Below are 23,229 nucleotides of genomic sequence, written 5' to 3'. Positions count from 1 at the left end.
CCGGACACAGGTCCAGCTTTGAGGAACGAATGAAGAAGACAACAAAAGCCAACGCTGCAAAGAAGTTGGAAACTGAGCTCAAAAATGAGAAAAAAGCTGAGAAGCAACGGTGAGTACAACGTGTTGTGGATCAGATTCGTGTAATCCTATGACGTAGGAGACGAGAAATCACCCTCGAGAGGAAAAACGCTGCAGAGGAGCGGCGCAGACTGGAAGAAGACAAAGCAAAGGTAGATCCATCCAGGTTCTGTATTTTCCTTTTGAGACTGATTGTACCCAAGATGGGAGCTAGAAAAACAGCGAGGCTACGACGAAAGGCAGGACGCACAAAAAAAATTCACGGTTGACCACTGCTAGAGATATTGTATTAGAGTATGCTATGTTCATACAATGTACCATCCCTACAGCGTCCAGGTCGTGTCCAATTCACCTGGTTTCACGAATGGCTTATCCAACCCTGCAACCACACTTTCACACAGCGGACAACTGCTCGCGAGAACGTCGTCCAGCTCGGCCCGTAACTTCTCTGCTTTCTTCTCAAAGTCTTTATCCACCCCAACCTTTTTCCCCCCACTCATACCCGACATCCACCCCGGTGCAGATACAACCGAAGCCAACGCGTCTGGAACAATAAGATCTCTCAGGCGATCTCCAGCAGAAAGTAGATTTCGTCCGAGGAGATTCGCGGCCTTGGTACCGTTCTGTACAGGGCTTCCAAAGCTAGCAGATAAGAGTGTGCGCTGTTGAGTCGCCTGGCGCGAATGTCCGTTTGGCGTGATAGAGACTGCGTTATCAAGATTAGTTTTTTCACCTCCCTTCACTAGTTCGGTCTGCAGAGCAATAATCCGCCGGAGCGCATGCGTAGGAAGATATTCTTTTGCCTTGGCGACCGCGCGATTCAATACAATTGTTTTCTCTTTAATAGCAAGAGCAAACTTACCAATCCGATCAGACAATCTGCATGGAAGGTGTGCTGGCAGGGAAAGACGTAGAACTGCCTCGTTAACAAAGGTTGCGAGCAAACGCAGCACCTTTCCCCCGCATCGATGGTTACGAAACGATTCTTCAATTCCGCGATGTCCTGCTTGATAGACTCCGCAGTACGAGTCGCATCATCCATCTCTCGTTTCAAGTCATCGATGTGGGCTGAGTAACCTTCCAAAGCATGCGCAATTTCCTCCTTGAAGTCGTCAATGACGACGAAGTCAGGGAAGAAGGGCAGAATATCCTCAATCTTGAGTATATTCGTGTTTTCCAAGAATTGCATTGCGCTATGCAGACTTATGAGCAGGAACACTCACTGACGAAAATTTCACTTACGTTTTAATGTCCTGTTTATCCTGCACCACGTATCGCGCAATCTTGAGCCAAAGCTTCTTCTGCAACGGTGCGTCGTCCTCCGGTTTGTTAGCATTTTCCTTCGCGAGCTCCAAGTCACCCTTCTCCAATGCCAAGTCCACACTGTTTTCCCAAAGACCCATTTGCGAATAGATGTGAACGCATGATTGGATGCGCCCTGTTCTTTTGCACACTCGAAGAGCATAGTCGAGGTCATAGTACGGTTTGCCTGTCATCGGATCCGAGGGCGCCGAGGTCAAGAAACTTAGCAACGGGCCATCCTCTTCTGAAGAACAAGGTAACCGAGTCGCAAGGAATGTCACAAGAAGGTTATGAACCATTGGTGACTTGTTGCTCTGCTCAAACACTACGTAACTGAGGTACCGCACAGCGTGGTTAGGAGACAGCGGGTCCCAAGGAAGATGCTGCAGCTGGAGCAGAGAAGGAATGAGGCGCAAGGGATCTAAAGACGGTTGTTTTAACCAGGATTCAATCATCTCTTTGGGTGCCTGCCTGGTCAACACGGTACCGAAGCGGTAGTATAGCTCAGGGTTTGTCTTCCTCCAGTTAGTCAGGGACATCGCAGTGCGTGAGTACAATGCTTACCTGGCGGTTGAGTACATCAATGGCTTTGGTCCACTGTTCTTCCAATATCCAGTGTGCAATAACGCGTTCGAAGTCACCGACCGCCGTAGCATAGTGTAGGAACATGTCAGTCCGACCATGACCTTGGATCAACTCATAAACAACATTCTTGTCTAGATTACTCTGCAGAAGATGTTTTCAAGTGAGTAAATCATGTAAAGAATGGTGTACCTTATATGTATCAAAGAATTGTCGCAGATCGTCTTCAAGGATCGCACGTTGAGTTTGCAGGTTCTCGACATCGCTTGTCACCGACTCAGAAGCACACAGGTTGTCCAGCTCATTACATCTACTGAGATAGAATTCGATAAGCCATGTTGCCAACATCATCCGCTGAGTCAAGTCCTGCGGTGTAAAAACAGTGAGGACCTAATTGTTGAATATCGCAGAGGGAAAACTCGCCGACTTCCGTGTCCGCTCGAGTCTTGAGATCAAGTACGAGCGCAGCGCATCCCGTTCGCCATCATCCAAGAACTTTAATGCAACCTCCTCGAATGGCGCAGAACACTGAGAATAGCACTGTGCAGCCTGGAAATAACGACCCTCATCAAAGAATGCATGCGCTTGAGCAGACAAGATGCTATCTCGCTGGCCCGCTGTCTGTACTCAACTAGTCAGTATCCAGTGAAGGTAAACTGTGTGATATTGCCGACCTTTGCATACCGAAGTGCAATGTCAAACTTTTGCTGAGCCAGATATATCTGCCAGACGTCCCGATTCTCATTGCCGACAACAAGCTCGAAAATAGATTGATCCGTGTAGGCCCAATATGTTTTACGAACTGGGTCAGCAGCAAGTCCTCGGACGACTTCATTCGGCCTCTAAACCAACCCTCAGCAACGATGCAACCTGCGTTGATACGTGTGACCTACCAACGGTATAGCATCCTCATAAGTCTGCTTTCCATTCAAGGTGGAGATACCAATAATGCGGTCCCTATACAACAAGATGAAATGGAACTCCGTCAGGGAAATAGAGACAGGAACTTCTGGGGTTGATTGAGAAGCGTCAGGAGATGTGCCAGGTAAGAAAGATGGGTATGGATGGAGTTGAGTTGAATCGATGTGGTCATCAGAATTCGGGTCGAAATTGAGCGTCCCGTGATAGATACCAGGAGCTGCGAATATTCGCATCAAATGAAGAAATCATAAACATAAAGAGACACACCGGTCATCCAAGCAAGATTCTTCGGAAGGGATAGTGCTTGGTCTGAGTTAGGGGTGTAGAAATGAAGTTCAGAATACTGCAGGTTTCCAGGTAGTTCGGATATTTCTTATTTATGTCAAAAAGAGCTATACTGCTAAACACTCATTACTTACTCGGCGTAGTTTCCCGATATGCGGCGAACAAGGAAGAGAAAACACGACCACCCTCTTCAGATCGCCGATCTGGTGAGCCTGTAAATTGATATATCCGTGAAGGAGTTGTAACGATGACCAAAGCATTCCGAAGGTCAGAGGGGGGGAATAGGTCAAACTTGATCCCAGTGACTGGATACTTTTCAGGGAGGGTAAACAGAAGCTGCAGGTACCGTTCCTGTGACTTGAAGAAATCCTCGCCAGCATCTAACACAGCTTCAAATATACCACCGTTCCGCGTGCCGATCAAAAATTCTTTTGTTGACATGGAGTGGGTGGATGCCAATAACGCAGCCTTATTCCATGCGACGCTCTCGATTACCATCTTGAATGACTTGAGTTGCCTAGGCTTCTTCCAGCCACGGTATAAATACCAGTTTTCGCCTTGAGTGGAGGTGACGATAAGATGACGGCCTGATGGGTCGAGAAAGATCTTGTGTATGGTCAACTCGGTCGCTTTTCGTAGGATGGGGATCGTAACGACATGCTCCGCATGAGAGAGCTCAATGAAGACTATTGTATTCGATGCCAATGCCATTGCAAGAACATCTGAGGAAACTGCCAAAGACACGAGAGGCGCTGGAAGCGTATATTGGACACGTCCGAGGTCGAATAATGGTGTGTTGGCCGTAACTGGGCTCGGTAATGGAGCATCCTTTGGAATTTCAGTAAATGAATGTTTCTGATATTTATTTACGCACCAAGGTTCCAGTATGTTCTAATTCAGCGTGAATTTCGCTATCATAGGGCGACGGCTCGTAACCCTCGTACTGGACTTGCGGAAGAGGCGCAATGCCACGAGAATGACCTGCTGTTGGAGCAGCGTGCTCGACGACTACGTGGATCGTTAGAAAACAGTGTCAAGATATAAGCACAAGACGTTACAGTCATCAAACATGGCACAGATGGCGAACTTGCAGCTTCGAGTTCGGAGGAACTGAATTGTTCAAAGCAGAGTCAGTCTTACTTAATAGTTACTGCTAAACGGAACCAGTTTAGGATAGCCTCCTCTTATTACCCACAGTTCAGTTTCACTCACTGATCATCGATACTGGTGTCAACCGTCATCTAACAACATCATGACCCCTCCGACACCAAGACTGTTTATTATTCGACATGGTGCGCACAGTATCATTCACATATTGTACTTAGCGGAAGGGTTTGACTTGGATTTCCTTATAAAGGTGAAACAGAATGGTCCTTGAATGGGTAAGCTTGGCCTTTAAGCCTTGGGCGTAGTCGTGGCTAATGTTTTTGCAATAGACGGCATGTAAGTACTACTTAATAAAACATTCTAGTTTCGATATGTCAATACGTCCTCTCTAGACTGGAACAAGCGACATTCCTCTGACAGTCCGTGGAGAGGAACAAATCAAGTCCAAAGCACATGTCTTGGTCGGCGAAGGCAGTCAGTATCATATGCCCTGTTTACAATAGTTGTCCGATTCATCCTGTTCCTGCTTTTTCAGAACCCATCGATCCACAGAATCTCTGTGTCGCCCTCGTATCTCCCCGTCAGCGAGCACACAGAACGTTCCACTTGTTATTCGAGCATTTGTCCAAGGTCCCGGATCACATCATTGATGAGTCCGTTAGAGAATGGGACTATGGGAAGTATGAAGGCTTGTTTAAGCATGAAATTCTTGCGATAGACCCTAAATGGGAGATTTGGAGAGATGGGTAAGTTATCACCAGGTCTCACTCGATGATTCCCGATCGACTCGACCAATCTAGCTGTCCCGGAGGCGAGAGTGCTCAGGAGATGCGCGATCGCGTTGATTGTGTGATCGCCAAGGTCGGTGCTTTACTTGCATACCCTGCAAATCTAATGTCTAGCAGGTTCGTGAGTACCACAGACAATATTTTGAAGAAGGCAAGGGAACACGCGACGTGCTAATTATTGCTCACGGCCACTTCAATCGTGTCCTCATTTCCCGATGGATAAAGTTTGAACTCGCTTTAGGTACGATACAACCTCCTGTTAATTGTGATATCCTGTGCTCAAGTCTGATGATCAGGAACTCGATTCAATGTGGAACCTGGAGGAGTAAGTAAATTTATTTTGTTGGTGCCAAGGAAAACTAAAGACATTGGCAAGGTCTCTGTCCTGAGCTATAATCATAATTCCCTCGATGAACCAGCCTTGAACGCTTTGAATTTGTATGCTGACCTCAAATAATTTTTGTTGTATACTCTAGATGTAGACCTTCAGACCTTGTTGCAGGCTGTGAAATATGTGAATTTGTGTCCCCTAGCCCACCGCTTATTGTTAGTTCGGTGCCGGCCGGCGCGAACCTGGGCGCGTCCCGTGATCGGCAATGTTAGATTTTCTGGTTTGTATTTTATTTCTTCTGTTCTCATTCGACCGTTCGAATTCCGGTCCCAACACGCCTTCTATCAATCCCGCCATCGTCTTTAATGATTATGGCCGACATAGAAAACATACCCCGAACTACCGACCTCGAAACTGCTGTTAACTTTACTGCCGAGGATGGCGTGTCTCCTGAACCTCATGATGAACATGAGGCGTTTGTCGTGGTAGAAGACCCAGCCACACATGACAAAATTGGCTCGCCTGCCGATGGCGTAGTGGATGATGATGTGATTGATCAAGTAATCATGCAGGAAGCCACGCACCCCGGCGACACGCCTAAGGATGCTGCACCTGCCACAAAGCCGGAGGTGACTAAGAAGCTTACTGCTCCAAAGGCCGTCTTGAAAATAGGAAAGGACAAACCAGTCATATCCGCTAAAGTTGCTCCAACAAGATCTGCACCGCCTACGCCAACCGTAAAGAAGGTGTGTTTGCCTCACCTCAGTCTGAAACAGTTCATCTTAGCCATGTGAGTGAAGGTCTTGAATTCTGGCACGTTTGGATCTGGTGCTACTAGTACGAAACCAAGCCCTACGAGCAAGGTTCCTACTTCAACTCCTCCTACTCCTTCGAAAACCGCCCCTTCTGCTCCTTCATCTTTGAGGAAATCCATCAGCACTTCGTCTGCCAATTCACCAGTAAAGACAGCGCCAACAATGGCGTCTTCCAGAAGTCATCCCGCTCCCCCACCATCCCGCCGATCATCCGTGCTCCCTCCAAGGGCGCCATCTGCTACCGGCAACCCTCCGCCACCAAAGTCGAGGGGCACATTATTGGCGTCCCTTACATCTTCCATGTCTTCCAAACCTCCTCCAGCCGAAGCAGGCGCACCTTCGCGCTCTTCTGTCGTTTCACCTTCAGGTTCTACTGCATCATTAAGGTCCAATGCTGCTGCTTCTGCCGTCTCTCGTCCTCGTGCTTCAATATCAGATGTTGTGAGGAGATCGCCTTCAGCGTCATCCACGAAGTCGACAGTGGCCCCGACGCGACAGGCTACTTCAATCTCATCCATTCGAGAAGTTAATGACGGAACATCTCTAGAGGAGATGCAACAAAAGGTGAGGTGTTTGTATATGGTTTAAGCTTATCGCTGACGGTCTCTCTTAGCTCAAAGAGGCAATGGATGCGCTCTCAGTAAAAACGCAGGCAGTTGCAGACCTCTCAGTAACTCTGAATGCGGCTCGTGCAGATGCTGAAGCAAGTCAATCTTCACTTCTGCTGCTGCAGCAAGAAAGGGCTGCTGCTGAGTCGGACCTGCGAGAACTCAAAGCCACTTTGCAACACGATCGCGCTGAACATTCGCAGGCCCTTGTTCTCCTCGAGTCCCTAAAGCGAGAGGTAGGTGAACTGTTTTCAGCCACCCAGATTGCCTCAGACACTTTTTTTCAGCTCCATGCAGCAAATTTGGCGTCATCTAACCAAACTAATATCGTTTACGACCTCCAGAGCCAAGTAGAGTCTCTCACAGCTGAACTGGTTGCAGCTCGCGAGAACCTTGAGACTCTGCGCGCTTCAAGCGAGCAATCTTCTTCCGAAGCGGCAGCAGCAGCTCAAATTGAGCGCGAGGCTGTTCTTAGGGCAAGGACTGACTACGAAACTATCAGCGCGGAAGTGGAAGCGTTGAGGGCCTCTCACGCTTCTACAATTCAAGATTTCCACGTCAGGTTGAGTGAAGCCCAAGAGCGAGCCGCCGATGCGGACGCTCTCGAAAACCAAGTCAGGCAACTCAAGGTCGAGCGCGAGGAAAACGCGAACAAGCTCTCAGAGCTGGAGGTCGAGATTTTGGAGTTGAAGGAGAGTCAAGAGCAAGCAGAGGACGACCATGCCAAGGTACTTGACCATCTAAAAAGACTGGAGGAGGAACTGGCCCATGCTGCCGCAGCCACTCAGAGTGCTGTTGCCGCATCTAAAGTCAGAGAAGAGCAACACGCTGAACAGATGGTTGAGGTCAAGGAAGCTCACAGTGGCGAGCTGCAGGCTGCCAACGATGAACTCTCTAATGTTATTGCCGACCTTGCAACATTACGGGAAGAGCTCGCTGCTGCTCATGAGGCCCATGAGCAGACAAAGATCGACGCTCAGAATACCGCTGAGGAGCACGAACGTCAGATTGAGGAGACCGAAAGTGAATTTTTCTCGAAGCATCTTGAGCTTTCGGAGGAGATTAAAAGAATCACCTCTGAGCTAGAGGCGAGTTCATGCTTAAAATCTCCAATACTAATTTCTCATGGGTGATGTAGAGTCAAGAAGCACGTTACAATGCTAAAGTTGATGCTCTTAAGGCGGAGCATGATTTGCTTTTGCAAGAAGCATTCGAGCGCGCTAAGGTCTGTATCATTTGTGTCACTGTCACAACTCATACTAATTCTGCTGCTGCATCAGAATGAAGCTGCAGATGTACATAGCGAAGACCTTCAAGCGCTCCGTGCTGAATCACAAGTGACAATTGAACAGCTCCGCACTGCCCATCAGTCGACGGTGGATGGACTGAAAGCAGGCCATGAAGACGTCCTTGCATCTCAGGTCGGCGATCTCGAGAAAAAGTTGAGCAACCAAAGCCTCGAGCTACGTGCTACGCAAGACGATCTTGCCAAAGCCAAGGCAGCGCTAGAGTCCTCGCGGTCTGACACAGAAAGCCTCAAGGCACAGCTTGAGGATGCCCGGGCGGCATTCGTCGCCGCTTCTGCCTCTGCTGATCAGGCGTCCGAGATCGATCGCCTCACAAAAGAACTTGCCAACTTCCGTGATGATAATGCCATGCTCAACGACGTTCTTGCTGTCACAAAGGAATCGCTTTCGGAAATGTCTGTTAATCATACAAAGGAGCTCGAGGAAGCAGCTCGTGGACGTGCCGAAGACGTCATGAGTCTCCGTGCTGCTCATGAAGAGGAGATCGGCAGGCTTGCAGCGCAGAAGTCAGAGCTGTCCCTTAAATTATCCGATATGGAGGGAGAGATTGCTACGCTTCAGGCACAAGTTGCTGCTGCCGCTGCCGCTGCACCGAAAAACAGCGGGGCAATGTCCCCCTCCTTGACTATGGTCACCAGGGAGGAACTCCAGAGAGTGCACGAGGCGCACAACATGAAAATGCACGACGTAGTGGCTGATCATGAGCGCACCGTCAGGGATCTTAGGAATGAGATTGACGGGTTCCAGAACAAGCTGGACGAGGTCCACCAGGACATTGCGCGCAAATCGATGGAGATTCAGTATCTCGAGCAAGAACAAGAAGAGGGCCAAGACTCTATTACTCGGTATGTCAAGGTTTTTGGACTTCAAAGTGTATTTGGGGTAGTGATCGCGCTGGCCGTGATTTTCGACTTTATCTGATTGTTCTCGGTGATGGCCGCTTTACTTTTACTATAATTTATGATACCTTTCTTTACTTGTCCTGCGGATGATTATCTTTGGATCTCATTTATTGACTTTCACTCATACCATGGCGTGTTTCTCCCGCAGATTAAATGCAGAACTCGAACGACTAAGCAGCACGTCTAATGCATGAAGGCTCGATCATCAACCCTCCACCGTCACGATTCACTAGCCTCATGGATTCCGCGCAGCCTCCATCCCCTCTCCTCGTGGTTGGGCTATGCCTGCAGGTGGTATACTGTTCCGTTGTCGACTTGTCCTTACCCCTCTCTATTCGTAATATAACAGACTCCCCGCACATTTTTTACCTATCGTTCTTTTCACTGTCAGATGTCTCAGTCTAGCATCCACCTCCTTTCCACTGCATACCCCACCTATGGTTAATGATTGCACATATCTGGAAGTCTTTCTCTAATGCGACTGTAACAATGTAGATCCTGTGTCGTTTGAACTTAATTATGCCGACTGGTGTTCACTCGCCTCGGGTACGAGCAAAGTACTTACGTGATTCGGAACAATTTAGTTTTTTGATAAACGTACGATGTGCGCTGAGCGTGCCCGCTGAAATTTTGAATCCGGATTTTGGAAATAATAATATTTTGATATTGCCTATTTTGGGGCTATTTTTGAAATCAATGGACGTCGCCTGAGTGGTCCCATTTAGAAAGCACCGACCTTTTATTCGCATCGACTTGAACGTTATCTTTCTTTACCTCTCTCACCTTCTCTTTTCTACCCGGTCACCTTCTGCGGCGACGAGCACACGATGGCAATTCAAAGGGAACCCGGCCAGAAAGGCATCAACTGGTCTAACATTGCTGTCGGTGAGCGCGTCTACGTGATTTCGCCATATGAAACATGCTGAACAATGTGAATTTTTGTAGGTGCTATCATGAACATGGTATATTTTAACACTCGCTGTTTATTATCAACTAATATACGCGTCGTAATGCGTCCTTATATCATATAGTTTGTGCGTTCACTCTCATTTCAGTTGGGTGATTGGTACTGACTTATTCTCGCCTTTGCAGGAGGCAAGTCGAGGGAGACGTGTTTATGGTGTTAAATGGATCTGACGGACTTATCCTTAGGTCACGACACTCGGTCAACCCTTGGAAGTCCTCAAGACCCAAATGGCTGCCAACCGGTCACAAACTATGCTCCAGGCGACCAAGGCAGTCTGGGCCCGTGGTGGTATCGCCGGAATGTATCAAGGTCTGATTCCATGGGTTAGTGGTTGCCTCCTGAATGGTCTAGGTAATTAATTCATGCTGATTTAATGAATAGGCTTGGATTGAAGCCTCAACCAAGGGCGGTGTGCTTCTTTTCACGGCGTCTGAAATCGAGACCGCTGGCGTTGGTATGGGTGTCAGTCCTGCTACCGCTGGTCTCTTGGGTGGCATGGGCGGTGGTATTGCTCAAGCTTATGCAACTATGGGTAGGTCTTCACACAGATGCTTGCATTGTTTTCTTCATGCGTGATGCATACTTTTGTCTATTGAAGCTAGTTCATAATACTGTGTTGCCTTCAATTAACCATCTTTCGGGACTGACCTGCACACGATGATGACGAATATCATACTAATGTCTTCTACAGGATTCACGACGTGTATGAAGACTGTTGAGATTACGCGACACAAAGCTGCTGCCGCCGGTGTCGAACAGTCAACTTTCCAGGTGTTCATGGACATTTACCGCCGTGAAGGTATCAAGGGTATTAACAAAGGCGTCAATGCTGTTGCTGTGCGACAATGCACCAACTGGGGCTCTCGGTCTGTAATATTCACACAAAATGTCGTGATACTTTCAGCTCATTCTCGGTGCGCAGCATGGGTTTTGCTCGTCTTGCTGAAACTATGATCCGGAATGTGCGCGGCAAGGGCGAAAAAGACAACCTTGGTGCCTTGGACAAGATCTTGGCTTCCTCCATCGGTGGTGCACTGGCTACGTGGAATCAACCTATAGAAGTCGTTCGGGTTGAGGTTAGTGTAACGCCATGGTTGACTTGACTATGCTGATTTTAGCCAATATTTTCATATGACAGATGCAATCAATGGCCAAGACTACTGCAAGTGCTAACCGCCCAGCAAAACTAACTATTCTCAACACCCTTGGCTTCATTTACAAGGAGAATGGTATCAAGGGTCTCTACCGTGGTGTCACACCCCGGATAGGTCTGGGTATCTGGCAAACAATTTGCATGGTCTCGTTTGCAGATTATGTGAAAGCCTGGTATGTGTTTGCATGCTGCTTGCGAATGGAAGGAAGCTGACATGGCTTACAGGGTTAAAAAGAGTTAATCAGGGATCGCAATAGCGATGCCATCCTCTTAGACTGATAATAGTATACTTTACTATAGATACATACCACTTTTGTTGCTTGCTATATATACGCTTTCCTGGACATATATCCTGGGTAACTCGCATCAACAAGTTGCACATACTTGGGATACAGGTCTCCAGTTCAAATGGGATAAATTTATGGCAACTGTATAGTGATGTATTACTACCGGTCCGAGCCGGTCACCTTGCATGCTCAGCGCTCATTGCTAGCTGGTCAAGTATCTTTACCGCGACCACCATGAGCGCAGGCAAAGCCCCCATGCACCCACTGCTAGCGCGGTACCTCACGCAGCTGTCGACAAACCCACTGCGCACCAAGGCATTGACGTCCAGTAAGCTTCCTTTCAATCCAGCAAACACATATGACGCTCAACGTGTCGGATGCGTGCTCATTATAATGCAGGCACGTTTTGTTTCCTCCAGGAAGTCATTGGATCGAACGCATCTGGTCTCCCGCCGCCTCAAATCCCAAAAGATGCGGACCCCTTGACGAAAGCCCTCGCACGCGCACGTATTGACTCCAAGGCTATCAAGATGGCTTTGTATGGGTTCTTCGTATCCGCTCCTGTGGGTCATTTCCTCGTCGGCATGCTGCAGAAGGCTTTTGCTGGGAAAACGGGGCTTAAGGCTAGGCTGGGGCAACTCCTTGCGAGCAATTTGCTGATTTCGCCAATCAACGCGGTTGGTGCGCAGTCTTTATTCGTTTCGTTTATTTTGGCGCTGATGCTCATATCCAGTGTTCTTGGCCTCTATGGCTATCATAAATGGTGCCAAATCCGTCGACGAGGTCATCCGTACTGTGAAGGGTGGCTTCTTCTCCGTTCTCCGAGTAAGCAGGAGTTTTCGTCTTTGCGAGTGGTGTTCTTATAATTTCCGGTAGGTATCATGGGTAGTTTCCCCGTTGTCCATGACCGTTGCACAGCAGTTCATTCCTGTCGAAGTATGTCCTCCGACCGTGTCTATAATTACTTGAAACTAACGGCCAAACAGTTGTGGGTGCCTTTCTTCAACACGATTCAGTTTATGGTCGGCGTGAGTTCTCCTTGGCACACTCCGTCATTTGATACAGGTTGACAACATCACTGCGCAGACCTTCATGAACATCAAAATGAAGAAAATGAGACTCGCTGCAGCGAGAAAGGAAGCTGAGGAACGGCAAGCGAGAGAAAGCGAGAGCGGCCAGGGAAGAAAAACTTTGATCACCTTATCTTGTATACACATCACACATGTCAATCATACTCGCACTGTTTGGTTATATCCGTAATATATTCTCTGTGCATACATTATGGTTGCGAGAGATCGGATATAACAATTGATGACGAGCTGTCCGTAGCCGCCCTCTGCTCGTAACAGTGCCTTACTTGCCATGGCCCACCCTCCGTGTCAGGTTCGCCTACCTCAGTCTCCAATCGCCAGTCTGACAATGCGTACGTTCCTGGGCGGGTAGCGCACAACTGGGCGAGGACAGATGTTGTCTGTGATGGCTCCAGAAGCCCCCTGAAGGTCGTTCGACCACAATATGATGCATGGAAGTGATGTCTACAGACGTTGTCATTGGACAATATATTGAGACAAAAATCACTCACGACGACGATTGTTGACTATGGTCAAGTCTAAGGACAAAGCGCGACGGATGGGACAAGGAATGGTTACGAATCGTAAACTTCACAGGAGCCATGCAAACCCTGAGCGACAACTGCTTAACAACCCGTTACTGGATTTGAAGGAGCGCTCACCCCTGGCTGAAATCATGCTCTATCACTAAACCATCCTCCACAATCACAACAATCGGGTTCATCTCAGCGTTCCACTCGCTATCCCGGATAGCTTGCAGCATCTCCACTTTCTCCCGTTGCGTCTCAGCATACATACTCCGCTTGACTTTGGCGCTCTCCACACCCTCGAGCACTTCTCGAAGCATAGCATGACTTGCACCTAGAGTAATTTCAGAAACAAGGATATGGCCGGAACGCTGCTCAGAAGGGATCTTCCAGAAGATGACGAAATCTACAGAGAGAGGGTTGTACAGTGGGAAGATGCTGGGGAGGGATGATGTGGGTATTCGGGGGTGTGAATGAGCGAGCGAGCGAGAGACGGCTACTCGCCGTGCGTCCATGATGAAGTGGGCGACAAATGGTTCGTAGGCAAATGACTGCGAAGGGGCGGGGATGAGTGATGATTTGGGAAGAGAGTGGAAGACCTGTACCTGGGAGACATGTCCGCAGAGGAGCTCTAGCTGTGGCGGATCGTCAGGCGCGATAGCTTGACCATGCAGCACGTTGCTTATTTTCCTCGAGACGAATGCTGAGACTGCATTTACACTCGTACAATCACCTGTGGAGGTGGCGCTAAATAATACACGCGCTGTCTGAGACGGACACAAAGGCTCACTAGAATGTGATCAGCGACATGAACATGAACATTTGTTTGCACTTACGAGCAGAGTTCAGCGAGGGGAGAACATGACCAGTTAGCACTGATCGTTGTCACTTGATTGATCTCCACGCTACTCGAAGATAAGATATTGGTCAGGTCCAGGCTTAACGAGAACGAATGATCTGACGAGTAACTTGGGTGCGAGGCCGTAGAGATCTGGAGGCACGCGACGACCTCATAACTCCTCGTGACACGCGTGCAATGGAACGGGCTGCCTTGTGCCTGAATCAGACATCTCAGCACGACTAAAGCAGGATGAAAATGTTGTAGTGACTCACTTCGCGATAAATGAAAAGGAACGACAGGTCCTGTTTCCGCTTGCGACCTGCATGTAACACAATTGTGACTTCGGTGCTTCCAGCCGCCACGAGCTTCTCTGTGAGGGGTATACTGTATGGTCTCGGTGGAATAATCTTATTATCGGACTGCCACGTTTTCCACGCCATGCCCGTAGCCAAACCTAGCTCAGCATAAGCACTTGCGAACGTAATAGACCAGCAATCTAACATACCTTCCCCACTATTCAAAGGCTGGATCCAGATCTGATCTTCAGGACCAGGTACAACCCACACCTCCCCAATATCCCTCGAACCAGCATTCGACATCCACAGCTTCATTCGCTTACACTCCCCTTCAGCAAGCACAAGCTGTCCATCGTCCACAAACGCCACCGCGAGCTCTTGGCTAGCCTCTTCTACGTGGAGCTTCAAGAATTCGTCAGAGGCGTAAGTGATTGTCTGTCTCTGCTGAGGTGTATCCTGCAGCCTGCGACCGCGGCGTGCTAACGATTCCACCGTTGGAAGGAGACCTAGGAAGTCGTAAGCGACACCTGCAATAACCAGTGATGCTGGTTTGGAAGCCTTAATGGCAATGGAAATCTAAATTGCATTACGGTCAGCTAATGCAAGAAGGAACAATTGTTACCACGAACTGTGCGCGATTCGTTGGCATAGAGGATAACGTCCTTGGCGGTCTCGATTGTGATGTTATCTCGAATCCAGGCAGCATCTCCAGAAGACGATTCGACGATTACCGTTGGATTGGCCAATGTGACTTCCGTATCGAGGGGATTGTGCAGCGTAATATCAACCCAAAATGCCTCTGCGCAAGAGATAAGTTTACAGAGTCGAAAAGTATGACGACGAGAGAAATTACCTCCCACGGCAGCATTTCCGCTTCGTTCAAGTTTCTCCTTGCCTCGATGCTTCCAAAAGGATGACCAAATCTCTTCCCGAGTCTCCCACTCGGACTGTTCGCCCTCGACAGAGTCTCGAGCTAAGCGAATACAGGCCTGGGAAGAGACAACGAAGCGAAGCGGCAGCTTGATATCCGCAAGGCGTGCTTGCTCCCCGGATACCGACTTCAAGTGCTGGTAGGTGGTGTCAGAGGGTTATAAAGGTGACGGAGGGAGGTGCATTACTGAAATAGCAACCTGGAAGTCTTCAAGAAACACTTTGTCCGAGTTGCTAGGATCCTTCGTAATGTCCACAGTATGGCTGGAGAGCTGAGCGAGTGGAGAGGACGATGCTGAAGACCACCGCAAGAGACCCAAAAAGTGCCGCACAGCGCCTGATACGTCCCCAGTGGTATACAGTAATCTTCCTAAGAGATACACCACGTCAAGGAGAGAAGAAGACAGCGATCGAAAGACACTAACCAAGTGGATGCTCAATACCAGACATGACAGCATCAAAGCCTTCTGAATCTGATGGTTGTTTGTTTTCGGACATCCAGAATGATGGCGACAAAAGTTTGTCCGGTCGGGAGATTGACAATTCACGGGCTCTCCGAAGGAAATACATGGTTAGCGGTTTCTGGAAACGCGTCTGGGCATCAGTAAAAACTACTATTTCGAATCGAAACAACGTACAATACCACATTTCTCTAGGCGATTTGCAGCAAAAAAATACCACAGCGCCGCTCGCCGTCTTGCATTCTTCCGAACGCTGAGGAGTGCAGCGTGAGCTAATAAGAGGGCTGCTGGCGGTTCTTCTGCCTTGAATCCTGACAGTCAATTGGTGCACTTATTGAGGGCAAGAAATGGTAACAAACGCACGTTGCCCGCAGCCCAGACAAGCCATCGCTCGCCCTCTAGGGTGTCACTTAGGAAGTCACCAATGGTGAGTGTCGATTCCCATCGCACAGCGTATAGCAAGGCGCGTAATTGTGCGTGTGAATGAAGGTCAGCGCTTTTGGGGTGAATAGTATTCAAAGCATGAGAGACGTGGAGCTGCACAGCTGGCGAGGGAGCAATGAGCAAAGGGAGGATATCCTAATGACAAACTTGTTAGATAGCAGGAGTATATTATTAAGAAACGATACTTACGGAGCCCCCTTTCCCTTCCTTCCGTAATGATTCCCAAACAGCAACTGCTAATTTGGAGTCACCAAGGATTGTTGCAAACTCAGCTAAGCGTCGTTGCTGAGACGGTGGAGGGATGGTGGAACCAGATACTGAGGACTGAGGCGCTGTGTATGTATTCGAGCGTGCAGGCAGAGAAGGTGTGGAAGAGTGTACTGGGGTTGTAGATGAGGTTCCGAAAAGCCGACGCGTTGATGAAAACAAGCGTGACGGTAGTCTTCGACTTGAGGAATACTGGTGAAAGAGCTCAGTAAGTATGTGGAGGGGATATGCTAATGCTCACTGTCTCGTTCCATTCTACTACACATTTCTCCATCCATGGAACTAAGTTCATTGTAACGAATTCTCGTGCAAATCTTGCTGTTTGTTGAATGTCTTGTTCAGACATTCTGAGAATATTCAATGGGGCCGTCTGTGTGGCCTTTAGGTCAGGGCGTACGGTATCGGCAGAACCGTTGGAGATAGTAGGAGGGGGTAATCGAGGAACAAGTGCTGGAATAGATACGGGGTGTGGCGGAGGGGATGGAAGCTCAAGAGAAAGAAGGTAAGTGTGTAGACCATATTGTTTCTTGACAGCATTGAAGAGTGCACCTGCTCTGGAAAAGTGATACTATGAGAAGCATGAACAGTAACGAACAGTGAATACGTACTCTTCGTCAGAGAGCGGAGAGTTCTTGGGATGAATTATAAGGGTGTAAATGAGATGTGTGACGTCTACCCATGATGGAAAATCTAATGTTCGGGAATGTAAAGCCGTTATTGCTTGCAACGGGTTTGGGGCCGTAGTAGAGACTGCTAATATTACTGCGGCAAGACTGTGAGGCGTAATAAAAGGTGAAGTAGAAATACTGACTTGACATTGGATGATTCCACCCCTCATCTCTAGCCGGGATGTGATCTCCTTCGGCACAACGTCTCAATTCATCCCACCAAGGTGTTCTTGCAACATCTCGATCATTCATCTTTTCAAAATCATCTACCCATTTGGCGCAGCGTTTACTGATACGGTCACCGATCCAGTCAATAGTCCGTGTGGCGCGTTGTTCCTCATCCTCGCGACAAGCGGCCTCGATTTCTGTCAAGTCAGAAAAGCGAAGCGCGAATGATGTGTGGGGCACAGTGGTCAAAGCCGTGGTGCGAGTTGTGACTTTTCATGTGGATTAAATATCAATATTGGTCGAAAATAGCCAAACATACCTTGTGGTAATGGTGAAAAGGACTGCAATATATGATGCAGGGAAGGTAGGGCAGAAGACTGAAGGAGTTCTTCAAGGTCTTGAGAAGGAAGGATGCATATGTGCGGGGTCAGCGATGAAGGCAGCACCCTAGCCATGAAAGTTGCTCGTGCACGTTGCTCTTCAAGATGCGTAGCTAGCTAGTACCTGAGGGCCTGACCCTCTCCTCAAGATGCAAAGTAGTATAGTTCCCACATTCAACGTCACGGTTAATCTACATGTTATACAAGGGTATATATAAGAAAATTAAAAGAAACCCCCACCACCGAATCCTCCGTCAAATCCACCACCGCCAAATCCTCCACCACCAAATCCTCCGTCGAGCATATCTCCAAGTAAAAGTCCGCCTGCCAGTCCACCCAATAAAGGTAATGCCATTCCCCCTCCAAACCCTCCACGTCGACTCCTTCTTCCATACGGGCCTTCATTATATGCATATGGGTCTCCCACAGGTGGGCCATACTGACTCCGACCAGAATAGCCGCCCGAGTAATCTGGGGAGTAACCATAACCACCGTACGGCGGATAACCACCATGTTGCTGCATGTACGCAGCACGTTCCTCCAAATTTCGTCTCCGTGCCTCACGACGCAGCTCCTCCTCTCGCGCACGTTCTTCAGCTTTTTGTCTCTTGTGTGCCTCACGCTCTTCCTTTGTACCAATAGTCTTGTCTTTCAGCTTCCCGAACATCCCGCGCTTTCGCTCCTCATGGTGCTCGTCGACTGGTGGCGAGACTGTACTCTGGGAAGACTGGGCGTTGGTGCGAAGTGGGACCGCCTCCTCTCCACCGCTGAATGAATGACGTCGCTGTTCGTACGGAGGAGGATCTTCCAAAGATGGTCCTTTGATCTTCTCTACTTTTGCTTTGATATCTGGATTCTCAGAAAGGAACTGCTCGTCTTCGTAGGGGTGCACCCATATCGCTCGTGGTGGCTTTGCCGTTGTATCAACCTGTAGAAGGAAGGGTTAGGGTTTAATCTGATAAGAGATACCAACAGTGCTCACCCAGAATGGGTGCTTCTGTTGAGGGTCATATTCCTGAATCCAACCCTCCGGCAAGGGTAGCTGAGACATACGATAGGTGTTATGGTTAATTGTGAGTCGAGTAAGTACTGTGCCCAAGCGCGATATCACTCTTATATACTCATCCATCACGTGCGTTAGGGGGTGCACTAGTACCCCGACGGAGACACAGCTCTGGCACAGGTACAACCACAATTGGAAAATTTGATGCTTGACTGCTAACGTGCCAACAGATCTGATGCTCAAACGTGCGGGCCTGTGGCAGGCTATATGATATGTGACCCGATGGTTACTAAAGTAATCTTAAAAAATAACCCAGAAAGCAAGTTCCTGGCACTCAGCACCCTTTCCGCAGCACAAGCTATATCAGGACCGCCATGCCAGCGGACTGGTGTGGACAGCAATTATTCGTGGACTACATGTAATCGCAAGTCAGTACCACAGTTGCTATTCTGCAAAATAAACCTACGTACATCCTCTTCAAATCTAGAATTTTGCCAGTACCATCTTAGTTCCCGCATGTTTCAGTTGGCAGCCGCTGAGATGGGCAAAGTGCATGTCTCGACAGTACATCCTTTCCTTGCTTCCACACCAGCTTCACGCTGGAAATCTACCGTGTCATCATCAGACCCGAGGCAACTCATAACTCAATATACTCACTCTCGACGGAGGTATCAGCAATCGGGGAGGCGTTAGCCCCGATGACGCTCAGCATCATTGCGAGGAATACAAGAACAACAGTTGAAACGCGCATTGTCGTGCTGAAGGAGTGGGAAAATCTTCTGTGTTTGATTCAAGGCGAACCACACCTTTTTATATTTTTCGCGACAAGCTTTTGGACTCAATGCATCTCATATGCTCTGGATACTCCCGGCACTGCCTGTTCCTGTGGACCTTAGTCCATTTTGATGTTGTCAGGTCATCAAGGTTTACCATCATATTTGAACACTTGATCAGATACCTTCAAACAGTTTTGGTTGTGGCTGAGCGCTCCGAAGCTGTCGATAGCTACGTTTAGGCCCTTCCAAGATTCCGAAGCACATTATTTAAATTACAATCCCATACAAACCAATAGTACGTGTTCAAATTTATGCATATCATCTGACGCATCACAGGAAAAAAACTAAGGTTGCGGGCACCTCTCCGGGATTCGGTATTCAAGTATTTGTCCCAGATCATCATTCCTTGTTGTACCCTCCTCTTCCCCTAGCTTCAATTATATCCTCCTCTTCCTGGATCCCTCTCCTCCCTATTATACCCTCCCCTTCCTGGGTCCCTCACATCCCTGTTATATCCTCCCCTTCCTGGATCCCTCACATCCCTGTTATATCCTCCCCTTCCTGGATCCCTCACATCCCTGTTATATCCTCCTCTTCCTGGTTCTCTCGGTACCTCACGCCGGACATCTATCGCATCATCGTCAAACTCAGGGCTGGAGCTAGATCATGATTCAATTCCACTCACTATCAACGGTGGCCTCGGCGATTGGGGAGGCAGTAGCTCCGATGACGGCCAGCATCATTGCGACAGATATAAGAACAACAGATGAGATGCGCATTGTGAGGAGCGGAAGATTAAAAGCAAATATTGCTGGGTTTGATTGAAGAAACATCTCGCCTTTTATAATGTTCAGAGCACAAGGTTACGGGCTCAATGCTAATGTACATGCATGTGCTCTGTGGAGTCGTCACTATCCACTGCCCTATAACCGCGGACCTGAGTGCATTTCGAAGTTGTCAAGCCAGCAATCTTTGCCATCATGCTTCGAAGTTGATCCCTGACAGACAGCTATCACAGTTTGGGTTGTGGCAGAGCACTGAGCGCAAATCGGAGGAAGACTTGGTGATTACAATTGTCATGACAGTCTGATAGCGAGGTGATGATATGTGTTCGAACTCTTGTATATGTCTGATGCAGCACAGGAAAACAGAGGAAAATTACAAGTTACGGGCAGCTTCAAACGGAATTTGATATTCAACTTGAAGTAAGTACGTCCGCGCCGCATGATGCTGATATGATCAATCACAATTGATAGCAATGCAGATTCTAGGCGTATCCACCGCTCTTATGGATCCTGGCATCATTACTGGACTCCATGACATCTGGCCCCGTCTATCCGGGAGAAACACCATCCTACTCTTCTTGCGGCCATGAGACAGTCCGAACTCCCGACGAAAGAGGACAAATAAATTACAGCAGGTGCATTTGCTGAGAGCGGTGATCATATGTGAGGTAAGGGGATAAAGACTATCAACGATAATCGATGATGGCTGATCTATCCAAGCTAGCTGTACTCGGTAGGGATCATAATTAAGATGGAATGTCAATTATAGCGCTAACTATGTATAGCAAGTATCATATAATGTCAAGAGGATTCATTGCGGTGCTCAGAAGATTATCGGTCAAGTTGGGTCAACTGAGGATCAGCATGCAGACTTCCCACTCTCGAAAATGGGTCATGATAAGCCTGAGTCCGCTCGACGAAGCTTTCAAAACGGTCGATCCGTTTTAGCGACGTCCGGGCAGACCAGTTGCCACTCTGCCATCTGTCACAGGCGGAGCTACAGGATTGGCATTAACATTACGAACCACTACTGTGTCATTATCAGACTCGGGAGGGAGAGAGTCTACAATTTTACTTACCTGTGGGGTGTGCGTTGGCTCCAATGATGCCCAGCATTCCTGAAACGAATACAAGAAAAACAGTCGAGATGCGCATCGTGAAGAATCGATAAAAATAAACAATAATGTGAGTCGAAAAATCTTTGTAGGGTCTGTGAAGACGAATGGTGCCCTTTACTATGCATGTCTTGCACGCCGGTGCGATGCGATGTATCGGCATAGGATTGATTACTACGCCCATATACCAGGGTATGTGCCGCACGCCGAGCGCAACCATATAGGAGACCAGTACGACTCGGGCCATGCATACTGTGATCAGGCTGAGAGCTACGCCACGAACGAGTCACCTTGCTGGCTGGCAAGTCATCCATATTTGCCAGCGCCGCGGCTATGCGTGCTCACACGCCGCCCTACCAGTGCATAATTTGGGTGAGGCCGGGCACTTACTAGCATGAAGAATGTACACTGGATGATACCTACGGTCAGGCCCATGGCGAGCCCAAGCTGCATGACAATCTGATAATGCCGTACGTGCCTAAACTCTTGCATATTATATTGCACAGCACTCAAAGCGGATGCTGGTATTACAGTGATCGATGTTCCTTGTACGATGCCAGGCTGAGACGTTGACGACCAAACCAGTGCTATGATAGGCAGAACAAAGCGGCTAGTAAGAATGTATTCGTGCAATATGCTATTTTTTATAGTTTTAAAATGTGAGTGGTAAATCAATTACAGTAATGATGCGACATGCATGTGTCCCGGGAAAATATATAAATTAACGATCTCAAGGTCGATGCTAGAGCGTTAGCGCCACATTAATGCATTATGCAGGAGTGGTTTTCCATTGCTTATGCATCTCCATCTCTTCCGGAGAGGAGGGGATTTTCTATACATCACTCCAAAATAACACACGTGTGTGCTCCTGAAAGGCAGTAGCATTATAGTGGTCATGCCGGTTTCTACTTCGGAGCCGATCGCAGGCTAAGTGAGCGTTGAATTCTTGAACACTAGTGGCACGACGGATAATGGATCCCAGTACAAACATATATAAGCACAATAATATCCCATGCATCAGCCAGGCGGCCCACGCCGTTCCACCAAGATATATCCGCAAGCGGTAGCATCGCGGGACCCACGTTACACAGTTGTATCTCCAAATGACATAAAAGTGTGCTCCTGGAAGCCAATTGTAGTAATGCCAGCTTCTACTTCAGAATTGACGAGGCGAGCATTGAATTCTCGGACGCTAAGGATCAGACGTGGTCCCAGCACAAACATCTGCACATTCCACAGAATTTGAAGAATGCCACTGTAAATCAGAGATCCTACGGGAGAATTCGCCTATTAGGATAAACTGTGGTCAGATACGGATGTGTGAGAAACAGGTCGGCGTACCAAGGTTGGAGAGTAGTAACCGAATTGGAAGCAAGCAACAGCAGCGCAGCTAGATAGCACGTGTGGAACTTCAGGGAGAAAAGATAGCCGCATTAAAATCACAAGCTAACCTTACAAAGTAAAGCACGTGAGTTTTTATCAAAACCGCATAGAAGCCATTGATGGCCCATCGTCGTAGTTTGCGGAAGTGTTTTACAGCAATCCAGACCGCAAGGAAAAACACGAGAACCTCCCATACGGTGCCTAGTACCCAAGTGATGAAAAACAGAGATGAGCTCGCGCCGAAATCATAATTGCATTTGTAGGTCCCAGACAGGATGAATTCCTCTGATATTCATCCAATTAACTCGATGCACTGGAGTCTTTCGTTCATAATGAAGGCTTACCTCCTGAAGTGTAGCTGTTTGTGATTCCAACGGCTACTCCAGAGGTGATAATGACAGGTAGGAAGGTTACAACGAGGAAGATAAGCATCTTTCTGGATCCCTGATACATGGCATGCAATCGAGTGATCAGGATGGCTAGCAAAGTTCAAGTCGACTCAGGATCGCTTAAGTATTACAGCTGAGTAGCTCACCGCTCGACATCATACTCATGACCACAGTGATCCAATTTATTGCATAGTAAAAATTGGCACCTAAAAATCTAGTAAGTGATGACTCGGAAGATCAAACAGTTCAGGAACTCACAGCTGTCTCAGTCATTATATTGAATAAACAGGCTG

The 23,229-nt window shown here is 48.2% G+C and overlaps 9 protein-coding genes across 9 annotated transcripts; 4 read left to right on the top strand and 5 right to left on the bottom strand.

Annotated features, from left to right (window-relative positions):
- Positions 1–87: 87 nt before the first annotated feature.
- Positions 88–4,319, bottom strand: EDB93DRAFT_1111648 (Pep3/Vps18/deep orange family-domain-containing protein). Its single transcript, XM_041448095.1, has 13 exons — positions 4,227–4,319; positions 4,043–4,176; positions 3,303–3,996; positions 3,151–3,255; positions 2,856–3,100; positions 2,637–2,804; positions 2,386–2,583; positions 2,155–2,328; positions 1,945–2,106; positions 1,321–1,895; positions 941–1,271; positions 406–881; positions 88–350 (listed from the first exon to the last, which is right to left on the bottom strand). Exons 1-13 carry the CDS (start codon positions 4,237–4,239, stop codon positions 338–340), a joined length of 3,288 nt encoding a protein of 1,095 aa, XP_041313455.1. The 5' UTR covers positions 4,240–4,319; the 3' UTR covers positions 88–337.
- Positions 4,320–4,350: 31 nt separating this feature from the next.
- EDB93DRAFT_1111647 (histidine phosphatase superfamily) lies at positions 4,351–5,595 on the top strand. Its single transcript, XM_041448094.1, has 9 exons — positions 4,351–4,460; positions 4,526–4,550; positions 4,605–4,611; positions 4,668–4,749; positions 4,811–5,021; positions 5,076–5,136; positions 5,181–5,304; positions 5,360–5,388; positions 5,440–5,595. Exons 1-9 carry the CDS (start codon positions 4,421–4,423, stop codon positions 5,518–5,520), a joined length of 660 nt encoding a protein of 219 aa, XP_041313454.1. The 5' UTR covers positions 4,351–4,420; the 3' UTR covers positions 5,521–5,595.
- A 90-nt stretch (positions 5,596–5,685) lies between these two features.
- On the top strand, positions 5,686–9,676 carry EDB93DRAFT_1111642 (uncharacterized protein). Its single transcript, XM_041448093.1, has 7 exons — positions 5,686–6,140; positions 6,195–6,773; positions 6,823–7,053; positions 7,105–7,905; positions 7,956–8,042; positions 8,098–8,969; positions 9,175–9,676. Exons 1-7 carry the CDS (start codon positions 5,760–5,762, stop codon positions 9,218–9,220), a joined length of 2,997 nt encoding a protein of 998 aa, XP_041313453.1. The 5' UTR covers positions 5,686–5,759; the 3' UTR covers positions 9,221–9,676.
- A 37-nt stretch (positions 9,677–9,713) lies between these two features.
- Positions 9,714–11,594, top strand: EDB93DRAFT_10269 (mitochondrial carrier). Its single transcript, XM_041444537.1, has 9 exons — positions 9,714–9,911; positions 9,972–9,988; positions 10,058–10,060; positions 10,179–10,316; positions 10,375–10,525; positions 10,685–10,859; positions 10,916–11,069; positions 11,132–11,319; positions 11,372–11,594. Exons 1-9 carry the CDS (start codon positions 9,854–9,856, stop codon positions 11,385–11,387), a joined length of 900 nt encoding a protein of 299 aa, XP_041313452.1. The 5' UTR covers positions 9,714–9,853; the 3' UTR covers positions 11,388–11,594.
- Position 11,595: 1 nt separating this feature from the next.
- Positions 11,596–12,927, top strand: EDB93DRAFT_9524 (uncharacterized protein). Its single transcript, XM_041458056.1, has 5 exons — positions 11,596–12,114; positions 12,167–12,258; positions 12,310–12,369; positions 12,420–12,461; positions 12,520–12,927. The coding sequence occupies exons 1-5, from the start codon at positions 11,811–11,813 to the stop codon at positions 12,691–12,693; spliced, it is 672 nt and encodes a 223-aa protein (XP_041313451.1). The 5' UTR covers positions 11,596–11,810; the 3' UTR covers positions 12,694–12,927.
- On the bottom strand, positions 12,713–17,642 carry EDB93DRAFT_1324270 (ER-golgi trafficking TRAPP I complex 85 kDa subunit-domain-containing protein; the record flags this gene model as incomplete). Its single annotated transcript, XM_041455005.1, has 17 exons — positions 17,425–17,642; positions 17,081–17,374; positions 16,878–17,031; positions 16,511–16,823; positions 16,192–16,461; positions 15,922–16,137; positions 15,736–15,861; positions 15,523–15,679; positions 15,286–15,467; positions 15,021–15,234; positions 14,797–14,966; positions 14,377–14,743; positions 14,144–14,325; positions 13,867–14,087; positions 13,166–13,819; positions 13,016–13,114; positions 12,713–12,968 (listed from the first exon to the last, which is right to left on the bottom strand). The coding sequence occupies exons 1-17, from the start codon at positions 17,558–17,560 to the stop codon at positions 12,713–12,715; spliced, it is 4,011 nt and encodes a 1,336-aa protein (XP_041313450.1). The 5' UTR covers positions 17,561–17,642.
- Positions 17,643–17,708: 66 nt separating this feature from the next.
- EDB93DRAFT_1237008 (uncharacterized protein) lies at positions 17,709–18,536 on the bottom strand (the record flags this gene model as incomplete). Its single annotated transcript, XM_041451370.1, has 2 exons — positions 17,709–18,413; positions 18,468–18,536. The coding sequence occupies 2 exons, from the start codon at positions 18,534–18,536 to the stop codon at positions 17,709–17,711; spliced, it is 774 nt and encodes a 257-aa protein (XP_041313449.1).
- A 473-nt stretch (positions 18,537–19,009) lies between these two features.
- Positions 19,010–19,239, bottom strand: EDB93DRAFT_1244494 (uncharacterized protein; the record flags this gene model as incomplete). The annotated part of the gene is made up of 2 exons (XM_041452219.1): positions 19,010–19,095; positions 19,146–19,239. 2 exons carry the CDS (start codon positions 19,237–19,239, stop codon positions 19,010–19,012), a joined length of 180 nt encoding a protein of 59 aa, XP_041313448.1.
- Positions 19,240–19,697: 458 nt separating this feature from the next.
- EDB93DRAFT_1244493 (uncharacterized protein) lies at positions 19,698–20,043 on the bottom strand (the record flags this gene model as incomplete). The annotated part of the gene is made up of 2 exons (XM_041452218.1): positions 19,698–19,891; positions 19,950–20,043. The coding sequence occupies 2 exons, from the start codon at positions 20,041–20,043 to the stop codon at positions 19,698–19,700; spliced, it is 288 nt and encodes a 95-aa protein (XP_041313447.1).
- Between the last annotated feature and the right edge of the window lie 3,186 nt (positions 20,044–23,229).

This window comes from Suillus bovinus (assembly GCF_016758785.1).
Source record: "Suillus bovinus strain UH-Sbo-P2 chromosome Unknown EDB93scaffold_1, whole genome shotgun sequence".
Classification (NCBI taxonomy): Eukaryota; Fungi; Basidiomycota; class Agaricomycetes; order Boletales; family Suillaceae; genus Suillus; species Suillus bovinus.
This window is presented reverse-complemented; position numbering and strand designations above follow the sequence as displayed.